The following is a 13897-nucleotide window of genomic DNA, read 5'->3' as shown; positions in this document are numbered from 1 at the left end:
TTGAGAATGTTTCACTTAGCCAAGTATTCATTTTACCCGCTTGGAATGACAGTGTCCTATCTACGAATCTCTTATAGCGGCAAGATTTCAGTGTAGGAAATGCAAAAAAGATGAAAGCTACGAGTTCCATAACTCTATGGATTACTAAGGGGTGAATTGAAGGCAAATGTGTTTTTGCGCCAGGGCATCTACTGAAAACAAACATTTTTATAATTGCACAAAATGTATTTTTATGAAATAGATTCATAAACAGCAGCTTAATCATTTTGGGCTAGCCCTTATTAATTACAATACATTAGAGATTTCTATTCCGCCAATGCCTTGCGGTTCAAGGCGGATTACAAAATAATTACAAAAAAGGTGTTATATGAAGAAGATATCTGGTAATTTCTAGAGGCGATAAGGAGGTGATTAGGTTGCTTTGGGGAATCGGGAAGGTATTAGGGAGTGGTGTTGGGAAGTGGGAAGGAGATAGTGGTAGTAAGTCGTTGGCAGGGATTTCTTGAAGTGTAGAATCTTTATTTCTTTTCTGAATGTTTTGTAGTCTGGGGTCATAATTAGTAGATTGGAGATTTGGTTGTCGAGTTTTGCTGCTTGTGTGGCTAGGAGGCCATCGTATAGTTTTTTCCGTTTGACTTCTTTGATTGGGGGGGTGCGTGAATGGAATGTGGGTTTTCCTATGTCTAGTAGATGTGGTTTGGGTGAGACGGTTGTTGGTAGGTTGGGCTGAATTAATCTAGAGCAAGGGTTCTTAACCTGGGGTCCATGGATGGGTTTCAGAGGGTCCATGAGGGTCAGATAAAAATTAACATTTATACAGCCCGGTACTTTTGATTTTTCTTGCAGATAACAAGAGAGTAGATGTACGTCGTAGTAGTTAGATCTGTTTTAATCTGCACGAGAGGATTGTATTTCATAATTATAATGAGTGGCCATTAATTTTTGCATAAAAAAGGAGTGGTTGTTTTTTTTTTTATTGTTTACTTTAAAATTTAATAATACTTTGTGGAGGAGTGTATGGCGCAGTGGTTGGATCTACAGCCTCAGCACCCTGGGGTTGTGGGTTCAAACCCCTCGCTGCTCCTTGTGACCCTGGGCAAGTCACTCAGTCCTCCATAGCCCCAGGTACGTTAGCTAGATTGTGAGCCCATCGGGACAGATAGGGAAAATGCTTGAGTACCTGATTGTAAAACCGCTTAGATAACCTTGATAGGCGGTATATAAAATCCTAATAAACTTGAAACTTGTATGTCATATATGTATAAGACAATCAAATCTCAATAAATGAAGTACATTATATTCATTGCATGCAAAGTTGTATTTATGTGAATATTTCTGGGGAAGGGGGTCCATAGCTTTCATCAGATACCTAAAGGGTTCCATGACTCAAAAAAGGTTAAGAATCACTAATCTAGAGGTATGTTTTTATAGAAATGCTTAAGGTCTATGGGTGCTGACCAGAAATCATCCTTTGGTCATTTGTTGCTAGGAAATACTCTCCCTGTTCATCATAAGTTTTATTTGCAGAGTCAGTTTGATGTACAAAACACTTCCTCTTAGATTGGATTCTTCCAATGTCTTTTTATTGACTCTATCCAGCAGGACCAAGAGTTCTACACAGTGGAGCTAGACAGAGGACTCAAAGGTTTTGGATTTAGTCTGCGAGGTGGCCGAGAATATAACATGGATCTCTATGTTTTGCGATTAGCCGAAGACGGCCCAGCTGAAAGATGTGGAAAGATGAGGGTGAGCATGTAAACCACGAGAAAACCCTAATTTGTGTTCTTACTAACTTGGGTGGATTTTGTCTTCTCATCTCCTACCAAGCGAGTGCATTGACATATGTGGCCCTTGATATTTATTTAATTCATTTTATATCCCTTCTTCCCCAGCGAGTTCAGAACGGGTTACAAGGTATTGGCTGTTTATACCGTTGGCCCCTTTGGTAGTACACAGGATCTCTGGGAAGTGCTCTACATTGGACATGCAAGAGATAGTCTCTGCTCAAAAGAGCTTACAATCTAATCATGACTGATACACAGGACAAAAAGGGAAGTCTGAACTAGAGATCTGCACGGGAACGGGGTTCGCAGGAATCCCACGGGTCCCGCGGGAGTCCTGCAGGAATCCCTCCCTAACCCACAGGACTCCCACGGGGACCCCCCTCTGGCCCATGGGACTCCCACGGGGACCCCCCTCTAGCCAACGGGACTCCCACGGGGATGGAAGGCTTTGGAAGCAGGGTTCGTCCATATAATATAATGGACACGTCAGCCTTAGTAAAAGAGGGGGTTTATAAGTTAATTACCTGAACAGAAAACAAAAAAAGGGTTCCACCAAAGAGATTCCACAAGGAAAACAGCAGCGCAAACACAAAAGAAACTATGGAATTGATGATCCTGTCAGAAGTAATTGCTGCTTTTTATGGGGACGGGCGGGGATGGAGGTAATTCCTTGCGGGGATGGGTGGGGATGGAGAGGATCCTGGCGGGGACGGATGGGGACAGAGGGGATCCTGGCGAGGACAAGTGGGGACGGAGAGGATCCTGGTGGGGACGGGCAGGGATGGGTGGGATTTCTGTCCCCGCGCAACTCTCTAGTCTGAACCAGCAGACTAATAAGTATTGCATAGTCTCTGTTTCAGTCTATGGTGATTCTCCATTTAACAAGGAGGGCAGATAACATTTGTGGAGGACCCAGAGTTGAGAATGGGGATGGGTGCACTTTCCTTTAGGCAGGGATTGGAGGTGGCGGGAGAGGAGTGAGGAAGTTTTGGAAGACAGTGGGAGGGAGAGGGGAAAGAAAGAGGATTTGGATTGGTGGATTTGGGGGAGGGTGGAATATTAAGCGGTTGGTGATTGGTAAATGGGCTATTGGGAGGCATGGTCAGGTTAGGGAGGTAGGTTATAATATGATGCATGGGCGGGAATGGGGGTTATATTTTTAAGGGCAAGGGGAAACTGCTGGGGTACATTTGCCCACCCTGTCATCCTGTGATAGGGGTGGGGAAGTAGGAATTGGCTTTTTTGTTGGTGCTCCTAAGGTGTGCAATCTAGGGGTAGACCTGGTGGGGGGGGGTTCATACAGCTTAGTGGAGAGAAGAAAGGTAAGATTGGGAAGTTTTCTTCATCTTGGTGTGAGATGTGGCTTCAGTGGAAGCCTATTGGGTTCTGTCTCATTATCAGCAAGTCTAGAATCAGAGTAATCAATATAAGGTTGAAATTCTATTAAGTCTCTTTATTTCTGCATTTTTTAACATCAATTCTTTTTAGAAGTTGTTATTAATATACTATAATTTGAAGTATACAGTTGGGTTTCAAATGAATTCTTAAAAAGTCATTTTTTTCCCCTTCCTTAGCAACAGCAGTAGATGAATCCAGAGACTAGTGAGATAGCACACATCTACCAGCAGGTGGAGATAAAGAAACTGATTAACAGGTGGTCCTATTGGCTGGCATACCTCCTACATCTTCAGTATACGCTATCTCCCAGCAGGTGATGGTCGCTATTCAACTAGCTGCTGGATTCTGGCTGTGACTGGAAAATTATTTTCTCCTATTGAAGTTTCTCTTCAGTAGACAGGGGTGTCTGGCTGAACGGTGCCGGCTTTAGGGGTTATACCCGTCCGTCCCCCCCTCCCTCCAGATCCCTGCCTCACTCTCCCTCCAGTGATAGAGGGTCTGACTGGGTCTCTATTTTTCTTCTTTCCCTTAATGGAAAAAAAAAAGAGAGAGAGAGACCATAATTATTATAGTTCTGCCGGCATGTACCAGCACTAAAAGCAGTGTTGTATTTGTTTTACTATTAGAAATGCAGCTTCTATTTTTTCTTTTTGTTTGTGTTGGAACTGAGAGTTCTCTTGTGTAGTGCCTTTGAGGCTGTGTGTTTGGCATCTCGTGGTTTTAAAAATAGATAATTTATTTATCAACCTTTAAGCTTTGTAGGGCGGTGGAAATGCTACAGTATAGGGAGAACAAATTTAGTGTGTGGAATTACTTCAGTGGAGAGCTCCATATAGGTAATTTAAACACAGTTGAAGGGAGCTGGTGCCTTCCCGCGCGTGGGAGGCGCGCGCTTGTCCTGCAATGCCGGGAGCGTATCAACGTTTGTGGAGTTCTCACCGCGGCTGAATTTGCTCGGTGGTTGTCGCGGCTGGGTTTGAAATTGTCCAAACGGCTCTGGGTGTGCGGTTGGGACACTCTTCAAGGGGCCTGTATCTTGCAGCGAGCAAGAGGCTCACTCTTTTGCTCCTGTGATGGCGGGAGCACTACAACGTTAAATGAATTAATTTTTACAGCTGACAGCAGCTGCCACGGCTTCGGTGCTTTCGAGGTCTGACACGCCCAGCCTCGGCTTGTCTCTGTGATGGCAGAAGTCAACTCGCTGTACATTCATGACAGCTTGTTATGGGTATCTCCTTGTACATAAAGAATTTCCTTCTCTGTGCCTCTGGGCAGCGCTGCGTGTGTCAGGTAGCGCTATAGAAATAATTACTGCACGAATGGAGCAGTCTCTAGGGGCATAATGCTCTTCTCATCTTCCTGAGGGCATGATTGCTTTTCAATAGGTCTAGGGTGCCAGGGCCTACATTACATTAATTTTTTGCAATGATGCGGCGGTCGAGCTAGGTGTCTGCGTTTCTTCCGGGTTCCCTCGTTAGCCGCAATACGCTTTATTGATTTCTATCACACCAGATTCACAGGTCGCCATCTTCTCATGGTGTGTGCTACATACCTCCCAGACTGACAGGAAGAGCTGTGTAATTACTTCTAACCAGGGCTAAATTTCATATTCCTTCAAATCTACACCGTGGCAACCGCTATGTGGTGTTGGAATCATCCCTGAAGTTCTCTTTCGGGATAGGAGCCTTGTCTTCTACCCGTCAAAGTGCAGATTATTTCACATGGGGCACTGAATGCAGCTTCTAGATTACACCTAGTGCGTCTTCCCTTTAAGGGCTGTAGAAGTTTTGGAGAAGCTTGCATGGACTTAGTAGTGGATTTTAGGTTTTTCAGATAATAGAGGTTGCCGCAGGTTAATCCTAGGAGTTCTTTTAAATCCTCCCCATCGCAGCCCTATTTTCAGAATTCCAACATTTCATTATTACATCGCAAGACTGGATTTTTCACAAAAGAGTTCCTTTCTTCTATCTAGAACTTACAATTCCCGTCCAGTCCATTCCCCGACCTTCTCCGCTTCACTTTACAGGGTTCTTGACTCCCTCTGTCAGCTCTTTAGGCTTCAGATTTCATGGACAAGCAACCACAGATTATGTATAAATAGGGTTACCAGACATCAGGGAAAACCTGGATATGTGCTCTTTTTAGGGGACTCTCAGGCAGTTTGTACGGGTTTTGGAAAGTTCCGAGCTTCAGCCACTCTGGAGGGCCTCTGAGCTTGTATGGATAATGTCACATGCATTCGTGCACGCTTTGAGGCCCTCCAGATGCAGCCTGGAGGTCAGGAATGAAGAAACAAAGCTTTGGGGGGGCAAGGTTGGGGGGAGGGGTGGAATGGGGGCGGGGCCATGTATCTGGGATTTTACTTTACAAAATATGGTAACCCTATGTATAAATACCCTGTGGGCCAGAGCCATCAGAATAGGCAGATGAGATGAACGCTGCCAAGGGTACCAACATGCCTTATTGGGGGCATGGCAATAGTGTTCCAAGTTTATTTACAGTTTGATATACCGACCATTGACAAGTACCTGGTCAACCGACAGTACTAAAATAAGTGTTTATCGTTGTCCTTGTCCTGTCCACATATTGCCCTATTTTATTTTTATCATTTTAAAGACAAAAATTGATACAGAGGGTGCTGGGGAGGGGGAAGATTCAAAAAGTACATCAAAGTTAAAAATTAAAGGGAGATAAGAAGGGGAAGAACAGATAAAGTGGTTCTCATTAATCATTGAAAATGGTTGGAGAAGGGATCTAACTTGAATTTTGGTACACGCCTTGAAAACTCTCTTGACAAATTCAAAATCAAACTGAAAACCTTCCTACTTCAAGACAGAGGTGTGACGGCATAGCATTTCAGAGGGATGGGTGGGGGGCCGTGGCAGAGAAGATAGTTTTTTTGAGTGTAGAAAAGTTCTTTGATTGAGGGAACAGTCAACAGATTCCATGCTGCCAGTGACGTTCTCAGCTCTTAGGCGATCCAGTCAGCTGTGTCGTCCAAGGGAAGATTCCTTGCTTCCCTCAGAAACCGACTAAACGTTGGAGGGGTACCCCCACCTCAGACTGCCAGGGTTGAGGCCCAGAGCAAATTATACTGGGCGGGGAGTGTAGCATTGCTTTCTTTGGATTTTGTAGATAAAGACAGGTTGTTCACCCTCTCCAAGGTAGGGAGAACGAGAGGGCACTCTCTAAAGTTAAAAGGGGATAGATTTCGTACGAACGTAAGGAAGTTCTTCTTCACCCAGAGAGTGGTGGAAAACTGGAACGCTCTTCCGGAATCTATTATAGGGGAAAACACCCTTCAGGGATTCAAGACAAAGGAGATAAGGACAGGTTGTTCACCCTCTCCAAGATAGAGAGAATGAGAGGGCACTCTCTAAAGTTAAAAGGGGATAGATTCCGTACGAATGTAAGGAAGTTCTTCTTCACCCAGAGAGTGGTAGAAAACTGGAATGCTCTTCTGGAGGCTGTTATAGGGGAAAACACCCTCCAGGGATTCAAGACAAAGTTAGACAAGTTCCTGCTGAACCGGAACGTACGCAGGTGAGGCTGGACTCATTTAGAGCACTGGTCTTTGACCTAGGGGCCGCCGCATGAGCGAACTACTGGGCACGATGGATCACTGGTCTGACCCAGCAGTGGCGATTCTTTATGTTCTTTGGAAAGTGTTTTTCTGACTTTTTTTCTGTTGGATTACATATCAGTAGATCTTCTACTTTAGTAGTAGCTTGCATACACAATAAGTTGCAGAAGACCAGTGAGCCGCATGACATATTTGGCTATCAGTGAAGTGCATTGAGGTTGGATCTTATTAGTGTGTGTTTTACCGCTGGTATCTGATTTTTATTGGGTATTTTTTTTTCTTTTGTATTTGCAGGTTGGTGATGAAATTTTGGAAATCAACGGCGAAACCACAAAAAACATGAAGCATGCACGGGCTATTGAACTGATTAAAAATGGTGGCCGCAGAGTACGTCTGTTTCTGAAACGTGGAGATGGCTCTGTACCAGAATATGGTGGGTCAAACTATGAAAACATTCCTTTCTTCCCTGCCATCACTCCATGAATGATTTTGTCTCAAGATCTGAAGCAGGAATTTTTTGTATTATGCCTTTCGCACCAGTGTCTTACCAACCTTTGCAAAACTGTGATTAGCATTCCTTGCTTCTGCTGAATTTCCTCCACGTTTCCATTCTTTGCTTGCTTCTGTGGACTGGGGTTTATAATAAAAGAACGATTATCGTAACACAATTTGTAACGATCAGCAGTGCTTCTCTCTTGTCAATCAAATGCAAATTCAACTGTGCCAAACTGTTCTTCAGTGGTTGAAAAAGACCGTTTTAATGCTTCTATTCTTCGAATTGATCATCACAATGAAGAACCAAAATTAATCTTAATTAACGAACTTGTTTAAGAAGCATATCTTTTAGGATTAGTAAACTGTTAACATTTCTAGGATGGTTTGAGGTTTGTACGGACCCTTCTGGTTACTTATCATAAGATCTTCCTTGTTACAAACATTCATTTGACATCTTATCTTTATTTATTTAAAATATTTCTATCAATATGTTTAATTTTAAATGATGGGGTTAGATATTTTTCATTCCCTGAAGTTTGTTTGAAAAATGACCATTAAACATTTCCTAATGAAAGGGAAAGATTTAATTTACAATGTCTATATTTTATCTGGAGATGCTAATTAAAGAAAAATTAAATCTAAATGAATATTCTCATAAGAATATACCATATTTGTTCCATGTATTTAAAAACATTATTGAATAATATGCCCTAGTTGTAAGGGCTTTTTCCTAACCAAAGGTCTTTTAAAGTATCAATAGGAACCAGGATCATTATCTCTTTTTATCTTCTCTCCCGTTTTGAGAATCTGTGCTCTTTTTTTTTTTTTTGCTTTATTCATCACAATTCCTTGGTAATTAACCTTTTTTTTATTTTTTTCCAAATTACTATATTTTTTTATTTGAAACATTCTATTCGCCTACTTGCAGGGGCAAGTCCCTCCTCGAGGGCCGCAATCCAGTCGGGTTTTCAGGATTTCCCCCATGAATATGCATGAGATCTATTTGCACGCCCTGCTTCTCATGGTATGCTAATAGATCTCATGCATATTCATGGGGGGGGGAAATCCTGAAAACCCGACTGGATTGAGGATTGGACATCCCTGGTCGACTGTCAACATTTGAACAAAATCCAAATGTGACCAACTGCAGAATATCTCAGTTGAGAATATTAAGGGAGGTGGACTTGAAGCCAGACTTTTATGACATAAGTGACACGGCAAAAGGACTCCTGTTGGCAGACAATTGATGTAATGTTTCAGATGGTTGTTTCTCCTCCCCTCCCCCCCCATACCTTTCTGTATTCTGTATCATTTAGTAGACATTTGTATATAGTTGACATTGTATATAATGCCCTCTTAATGGTGCTTCATCTTGAAACATATGCTGCTTGTCGCACCAAATGAGAAAATCATATTTAAATAACTTTTATTTCAGATAAATATATATTTAGCAATAAATATGCAGTTTTTGAGAGAAAATAAAATTGATATGCAGAAGTTGTGCTGCAGTCCTTAGATTTTGTCTGTCACAATCCCAAATGGTTAATATAATGTCAAGTTCCAAAACCTCTTTTATTGGAACATACTTTCACATGAGGCTATATATTTTTGTAATGAGTTTTGTACTTATTTTTAATGTTATCTTTTCAGTGGATGATTTTTTGTTCGTGTGGGTTGTTAATGTGTTTCTGCGAAACCCTGTTTCACTGTTCCATCCATTTCCTGGTTGTTCAATCACATTTTCATAATTTGATTATTATGTCTTACTCTTCTCACCTTGTCTTTGCAGCTTTCTTTGGGTGTCACCTAACCAACTTAATGGAAAAAAAAAATAAACTCTTGAAATACAAAGATATTTTTCTTTCATCTTTGTTATAGGGAATCTAAATATTCTGCTTTTCTCTCTCTCTCCTGTCTTCTCTTGTTTTTTTTTCCGCTTTACTTGGTGCTGGGCTTTTCCTTCGTCAGCGATGATTCCTCCTAATATCGCTGCATGTATGAGAAATGACAAGCTCGGGGAACCTTGCTTCTACCTTATGGGCCATAACCAAACTACGGTTTGTAGCCAAATCAATATTAGGTGTTTCTGTGTCGTGGCCTAAATCCCTCACATTTGCTTTTGCTTTGCTATATTTCCATATGTACAGGCATTCTGTACACTGTGCATTCTTTGAACAGTTGCTCCCGCCGTCCTAGCAAATCATTGTAAATCGCAACAGAATATTTGCAGCCCATGAGAAGAAGCTCATGGTCTCTCAGCATCTTCATTCACCAATTAGAATGATAATAACATCTCACATGCCTTCAGTTTAACTGGGGTTTGGTTTTATTTTTAAGTAGCTAATTTGCTGACATGTTTGAATGGAAGAGGTTTTTGTTAGAAATAGAGAGAGTAAAATAAATGCACATTTTAGAATCCTGCCAACAGGAGTTGTGATGAACCTGGAAAATACTTTTGGAAGCCACCTCCAATTTAAGGCAACGCTGGCTGGGTGTACCCAGCATTACAGCTTCTTCTGTATTGCAACTTTCATTACAAAAGATTTTTTGAGTCAGTCTTTTAAAGCAGCTTTCCCCTTGGTATGACTTTTTACTCCCAGTGTATCACTCAAGAGCTAGAATAAACAATATGGTATTATAGGAATGCCTCACGATGGGATATAAAAGTCAGACGCTGGTTCGGTTCATGATCTTGCTGGCTTACAGGTTGTTAGGTTCGGCGCTTAAATCGTAGCCACGTTACGTGCAATGTTCCGACTCTTTCAAGAAAGCCACTAGAACAACTTTGAAGTCTCCAAATTGGGCAAAAAGTCATGAACATAGTAACATAGTCGATGACGGCAGATAAAGACCCGAATGGTCCATCCGGTCTGAAAAGCCATATAACTTTGGGGCGACACTAGCGTTTTGTAATTTTGTTTGCCCTAAGATTGGTGTAGATTGGCTGACGGAGAAGGGAGTGGGGAGCAAACACCCCCCCCCCCTCATCTCTTCCTCTCTCACACACACTTTTTCAGATTCAAGAAACTTAGCACACATACTCTGACACAGACAGGGTCTATCAGACTCAAATTTCTCACTCAGTATTAGCACCTATGATTTTGGCTGGTGGGGATCCCCAAGCCCGCCAGCTGAAAACATAAGAAGAGCCTTACTGGGTCAGACCAAAGCCCAGTAGCCCGTTCTCACAGTGGCCAATCCAGGTCCCTAGTACCTGGCCAAAATCCAAAGAGTAGCAACATTCCATGCTACTGATCCAGGGCAAGAAGAGGCTTCCCCAATGTCTTAATAACAAACTAAGGCCTTTTCCTCCAGGAAATTGTCCAAACCTTTCATAAAACCAGCTACACTCTCCGCTCTTACCGCAACTTCAGAGCTTAGCTATTCTCAGAGTGAAAAAAAATTTCCTCCTATTGGTTTTAAAATGATTTCCCTCACCGCTCCCTCCCGTCTACCTTTTAAAGATCAGATCTTCACCAGCAGCAAGCAGCATGACTGATGCAGGCAACTGTTTCCACATAGAGTACGTCAGGAGGAAGGCTGCGGGCCTACACAAACAGCATGCTCAGTGCTGGTGAAGATCTTCTCTTTAAAAAGGTACCAGGGAGGGAGAGGTGTTGGGATTATTTTTTTAGCTGGCAGGCTTGGGGGATCCCTACCAGCCACACCATAGGTGCTTAAGGGGGGGTTGAAAGACTGTATCACCTGCGAGGACCTGCGAGGGACTGGATAAGCCTCTGGATTGAAGTTTTACTCCCTACCCAACTTGGTCCCATTCCCACCCCAAATTGGTCTCCGCTGGCACTGACGCAGATGCAGACCTAGGCACGCACACAAAAGAAGGTTAGTTCTATACAATGGCACCTAGATGAATACATCACAAGTGCCAATAATTAGCAGTTACAAGCAATTATGTACCTGGCACTATTCTACGAGTTTTGTACCAGAACGCTATTGTGGCTAACCACAAGGTGGGTGGAGAATGGGTATACTCCATACATGTGCGTAACTGGTAGAATACTATTGGTTACATGCATCAGCATTTGGAACCTAGGACAATGCCAGACTTTACCGTCTACGGCCCAGAAATATCAAAGAAGAGGCAAGTTCATTCAATTATGTATTTTTGAATGGGTACAAACTTAACGGCAGACTGGACGGACTCCTTCCCCCTCCCCCCCGCCATACCAGCATGAGCAGGAAGCCCCAACCTGCTGCTCACGTCAGCGTCGTCTCTTTCTCCGACGTCACTTCCCGGACCCGCACCTAGGAAGCGATGTCGGAGGAACAGCCAACCCTGGCCCTGGAAACATTTAAGAGGTACGAGGGAAGGGGCATGCGTGGAAAAAAGGGGACGGGGAAGGAGCGGATGTGGGTGGTTGGGGGGCTTAGAAGAGGGCAAGGTAGGGGGAGGGGGTGCCTCTCACCCTCGCTACTGCTCATGTGCTCTGCTGCCTCTCATGCACCAAGTCCTCACCAAGATGAGGTAGGCATTTCTCCCCACCCAAGTGTCCCTTGCAAAGATTCTAGCTTGCCCTACAGTTCTCCTGCTGGCAATTTCTGATTTTGCTGTATACTATAGAGACTCGGAGCCTTTCTCGCATGGGACAGGTCTATAAAAATTGCATACCCATAGTTTAGGGGAGGGGCCTGAGGGAGCCGCATCCCTCAAATACTCTAGATCAGACATGGGTAACTCCGGTCCTCGAGGGCCGGAATCCAGTCGGGTTTTCAGGCTTTCCCCAACAAATATGCGTTGAAAGCAGTGCATGCAACTAGATCTCATGCATATTCATTGGGGAAATCCTGAAAACCCGACTGGATTCCAGTTCCTCAAGGACCGGAGTTGCCCCATGTCTGCTCTAGATGCTGGTACTGAATTCATGTCCTCCCCCATGGCCATTTTATCGCATCCCCCAAACCGACATTGATGAAAAATTGAATACATATTAGGAAGCCCTGGGGACAGAGAACTGCCAAATACTCTTCCCTTTTTCAACAGCTGCTCAATCTATATGGAGTTAAGTAAAGATTTTAATGTATAACATTTTATTGAAGGAAATAAGTAAATATAATACAAATAGATTTTCATTTCAAATAGAATCACAATTATGATATTTTCATACATATTTCTATCATTCCTCCAAAATATATTTCCTTATTACCTAATTCATGCCTCTATGCTCTCCCCCTGTACCCTTCACCTCTCCCCCCTTCCCCCAAAGTATTTATTTCCAATCATAACATTGTAATGAATGAATTAAAGAAATATACAATTCAATAATTCAGATGCCTACTTAAAAATTAAAACCAAATCCTAAAAGAAATTAAAAACATCTTAGAACTATGAAGGAAATGCCAGTCCAAATAGGTAAGTTCACCGCAAAGTTCATTAGGAAGCGAGATCCACAAGAAAGGTACGAATGCCAAAAATGCAGCATTTTCAATTGACTTAACTCAGTGCATGGATGGCACTGTCAATCTTTTTAAGGTTGACCTTGCAGAAGAAGGTGAATTATGAGCCCCTATCACTCATTATTTGCCCCTTATCGCATGCTAAAGGGCGATAACGTGCCTTATATTACCATCGCCACAACAAAAAGCTTGAAAAGCAGGACATGGGGGTATGGTCAGTCCAAATACCGTTTACAAAATCTCCCCAAAAGAGAACTGAACTCTGATACCGTATGAAAGCCGATGAAAGGAAAGGCCTCCGTTATACAGGAGGGGGGGGGAAAAAAACACCCAACCATCCATCCATCATAGGCAGGAAAAAACCTTTTGTGGCTACTATATATATATATATATATCTAGAGAAGTGCAAAAAGAAAAACCATGAGCATCGATCATATTTCTAATTCCAGAGTGCAAGACGGTGCTAGCAGCAACTACACACTAGCTCCCTCTTTTTCTAAGGTGCGCTGACCGATTAGCGTGTTTTGCGTGCGCAAAATCGGTTAGCGCACCTTAGTAAAAGAAGGGGTTAAACTGCAAGTTTGGGGAAAACTATGAGCAGCCGGCCTACCAACAGGGTTGCAAAGGCTTTGAAGTGCGGGAAATCGTTTGACGCGCTGTTTTTCCTCTCGTTGGCTTTCACAGGGTGTCGGAGTTCAGCGCTTGCTGCCGGGTGTTCAATTCTCTTTTGGGGAGCTTTTGTAAACCTTATATTACTGTAACACCACAGAATATATAGTAATGAGATGCAAAATGCTCTGCTGCTACAGTTTTTTGGGTGCCATTTTGAACCCAGCATTGGAAAGTGCAGGAGTGACTGAGAATTGCGCCTGCCCCAACCCCAAGGCACCTTCTAGAATTTGGAAGGTAGGTCCTTGGGACCTGTAGGGAAGAGAGGGGTATTTGGTAAGGGTTTGAGTTGGGGGAAACATCGATGGGGTTTCAATTGTGAGGCCCACAGAGCAGGGGTGTCAGTCCCTTCTGAGGGCCGCAATCCAGTCGGGTTTTCAGGATTTCCCCAATGAATATGCACGAGATCTAATAGATCTCGTGCATATTCATTGGGGAAATCCTGAAAACCCGACTGGATTGCGGCCCTCGAGGAGGGACTTTGACACCCCCGCCACAGAGTAATCTCTGTTGGGGCATTTGGAGGGGGTAATACCTCAGCTTAACCCCTTTG

The 13897-nt window shown here is 43.2% G+C and overlaps 1 protein-coding gene across 28 annotated transcripts in view; it reads left to right on the top strand.

Moving 5' to 3' along the window:
* Nucleotides 1–13897, top strand: part of MAGI1 (membrane associated guanylate kinase, WW and PDZ domain containing 1) — a 466555-nt gene that overhangs the window by 448219 nt on the left and 4439 nt on the right. For 14 of the 28 annotated variants that reach the window (XM_033926027.1, XM_033926019.1, XM_033926039.1 and 11 more), the window contains 2 exons: nt 1600–1746; nt 7060–7198. In XM_033926027.1, coding sequence (XP_033781918.1) covers nt 1600–1746; nt 7060–7198 — 286 coding nt within the window. Of the gene's footprint in view, nt 1–1599; nt 1747–7059; nt 7199–9228; nt 9318–13897 lie in introns of all 28 variants that reach the window. The other 14 variants (XM_033926036.1, XM_033926035.1, XM_033926032.1 and 11 more) reach the window with 3 other exon arrangements.

This window comes from Geotrypetes seraphini, chromosome 17, assembly GCF_902459505.1.
Source record: "Geotrypetes seraphini chromosome 17, aGeoSer1.1, whole genome shotgun sequence".
Lineage (NCBI taxonomy): Eukaryota > Metazoa > Chordata > Amphibia > Gymnophiona > Dermophiidae > Geotrypetes > Geotrypetes seraphini.
The sequence above is the reverse complement of the archived record's forward strand: the minus strand, read 5'-3'. Positions and strand labels throughout refer to the sequence as shown.